The sequence below is a fragment of the Camellia sinensis genome, chromosome 14, assembly GCF_055761805.1.
Source record: "Camellia sinensis isolate YWXY chromosome 14, ASM5576180v1, whole genome shotgun sequence".
In the NCBI taxonomy this organism is placed as follows: domain Eukaryota; kingdom Viridiplantae; phylum Streptophyta; class Magnoliopsida; order Ericales; family Theaceae; genus Camellia; species Camellia sinensis.
This window is the reverse complement of record NC_138974.1, coordinates 77,501,827-77,504,358: the sequence shown is the minus strand read 5'-3', so window position 1 is coordinate 77,504,358 and position 2,532 is coordinate 77,501,827. Positions and strand designations below refer to the sequence as shown.

Here is a 2,532-nt window from a genome sequence, read left to right as displayed (position 1 = left end):
TTTAAAATTAAAGCAAAATATTATTTATTAAAAAAAAAAAAAATCACATTTCAAAACTACATCGTTGAATTTACAAATATTCACTACTGCAAAAACACTGCAAACTAACCTTCTTGACCTCAATAAGATCAAATGCACCAAATAATATAGCTAGAAGAAGGAGAAAAACAAGCATCACAATCAATTCATAAACAAATCATTGCAAATTTGCAATATCTCTATCCCCTGCTTAAACCACTGAACAATTCACCACAATTACTAACAAACAAAATCTTACTATACATTTTGATAATTGGATCAAACCATCCTGGCAAGGACTTTCATGATATCATCTACAGGTGGCCTATGCATTGGATCATCTTCCACACAAGCTTTAGCTAAAACAGCTAGACACAATGCCTCTGCCAGAGGATAATCCTCCTTCAAACTTGGATCCATGAAATTTCTCAGTTGCTCGAAACAACCACCATCGCTCGCTCCCCCTCCCAAAAATCTAATTGATTCCCTAAATAACTTCCCATCTATGTCTTCCCTCGCGGAGATGAGCTCTAGCAGAACAACCCCAAATGCGAAAATGTCTACCTTTTCAGAAGCCAGGCCGCTCTCAAGGCTCTCTGGTGCAACCCACCCCCCTCTGGGAAGACTAATCACATCGCCGTTTTCTTTTGAGGATCCAACCATAGGGGTAGTTCCGAAAACTGCCAATTTTGCCCTCCAATTTGGTGTTAGAAAAATATTTCTACTATTTATGCTCATGTGAGTGTAAGGTGGAACCATAAAATAGTGCAAATAGTGAAGCCCGGTTGCAATGTCGAATGCTATTTGAGTCCGTCTATGCCACCGGAGAGAGAATGAAGGATTCGTCAAGCCATCCCTCAAGCAGCCATTGGCAGGGAATTCAAAAACAAGATAGGAACTCAAAAAGTCGCTCTCACCATAACAAGCACCGAGCAATTTCACTATATTGACATGGTTGATTTTTGAATGGAGATCAATAATCAACTTAGTGTCTTTTAATCTCAACTGTTTGATCATCACGTTAACATTGTCAACCACACCCTTGTACACAAATCCACTTATCTTAGTATCTTTGCCGAAATCTTTTGTTGCTCTTCTGATCTCCTCTGTGCTGTAATTGCACAAAGAGTACTTAATCCCAATGAGAAGGTCTGGAGACAAACACGAATTTGTGGAGCTTCTGCTTCTTGGAGTCGAACACGAGGTGAGAGAGCTTCTCCGTGTTGATGATTGAATGCGGGCAGCTTTCCATTTGTTCAACTCTTTAACATACAAACCGCACGCAGACAATGCGACTAGTACTAGAGAAATTCCTAAAATTGATCCGACAATGAACAGTTTTTTTAGTTGTGTGGTTTTCTCAGGTTGTTTAACAGCAGTTGTGGGTAAAAAACCCGGAGTTGGAGGATCAGAAACAGGAATATCGAGGTTAATGACCAGTTTCCCTTTTACTGGGACTAAAACAGTTGTGTTTGGATACACAGTTGGACCAGGATCTAAATGGTTAGCCTCCCATATATCCACAGTTGGAATTTCAAATTTCAGTCCTACTTCATTTGTCTCATCTCCTTCTATGAAAGGGTATGTGACAAGGTACTTAACAGTGAAATTATCAGGACAAGCACATTTCAAAGGCACATGAAGAACAGAACCAACCTTGGGGTCGTTGTCATGAGATGGGTTTTGCTCAGCAAGTGTGATTGATTTGATCAAACCTTCAAACACACCACAAGCGATATCTGCGAATGATGTTGTGGTTTCGGAGACTAAGTAGGTGATATTTGCTTGGTAAAATTTGCCCGTGCAAGAACAGTTAATGGGAATTAGAACTTCTCTGCCTGGTTTGAGAATCTCAGAGGCAGATGTGAGGTTGTTTAAGAAAATTAACTCGTCGGGGCTAGCGATGAACAGGCGGGCGATATTTGAAATGGTCTGGGATTGTTGGTTGGCTCTATAGACCAAGAATGTGTGGCATGATTTCTGGAAGGAATTGCAGGTGTATCGTGTACCGTTGTTGTTGGTTGGCGAAGAACATGGTGTAAAGTCATAGAATTGTTGAGCATGGATTGAATTGAAGCATACCCACATGAGAAACCATAAGGAAATCATGGTTTAGCAGATCAGAAAGTGTTTGAACATGAAGAGAACAAGGTGGTTGAAACAATGATGATCATGTTAATCAAGAGTTGGTTTTGCAATCAGATTCTTTGGGAGTGAGGTGAGGCCAAAGGAGGACCAACAACTATATATATATATGTATATATTTCTTGAAAGGGGTATGAATAAATTTGAATGAACCATTAATGGGCCGGCAAACATACAAGCTTCCAACACTCTCTTAGCTGCTTTTCCTGCTTGTAATTTTGCAAATCAGAACCTTTAAACAAAGACAAATGTATCAATTTCATTGAGTCATGGTGCCCCATCATGTGGAATAAACTAAATAAGCCCCGTTTGGTGTAGCTGTTAAAACAGCTTATAAGTTATGACTTAACAGATTATAGATTATGACTT

General features: G+C 39.5%; 1 protein-coding gene across 1 annotated transcript; it reads right to left on the bottom strand.

The window, feature by feature from the left end:
- LOC114273059 (protein LYK5-like) lies at window positions 1-2,532 on the bottom strand. The gene has a single exon (XM_028214823.2). The coding sequence runs from the start codon at window positions 2,125-2,127 to the stop codon at window positions 298-300; it is 1,830 nt and encodes a 609-aa protein (XP_028070624.2). The 5' UTR covers window positions 2,128-2,532; the 3' UTR covers window positions 1-297.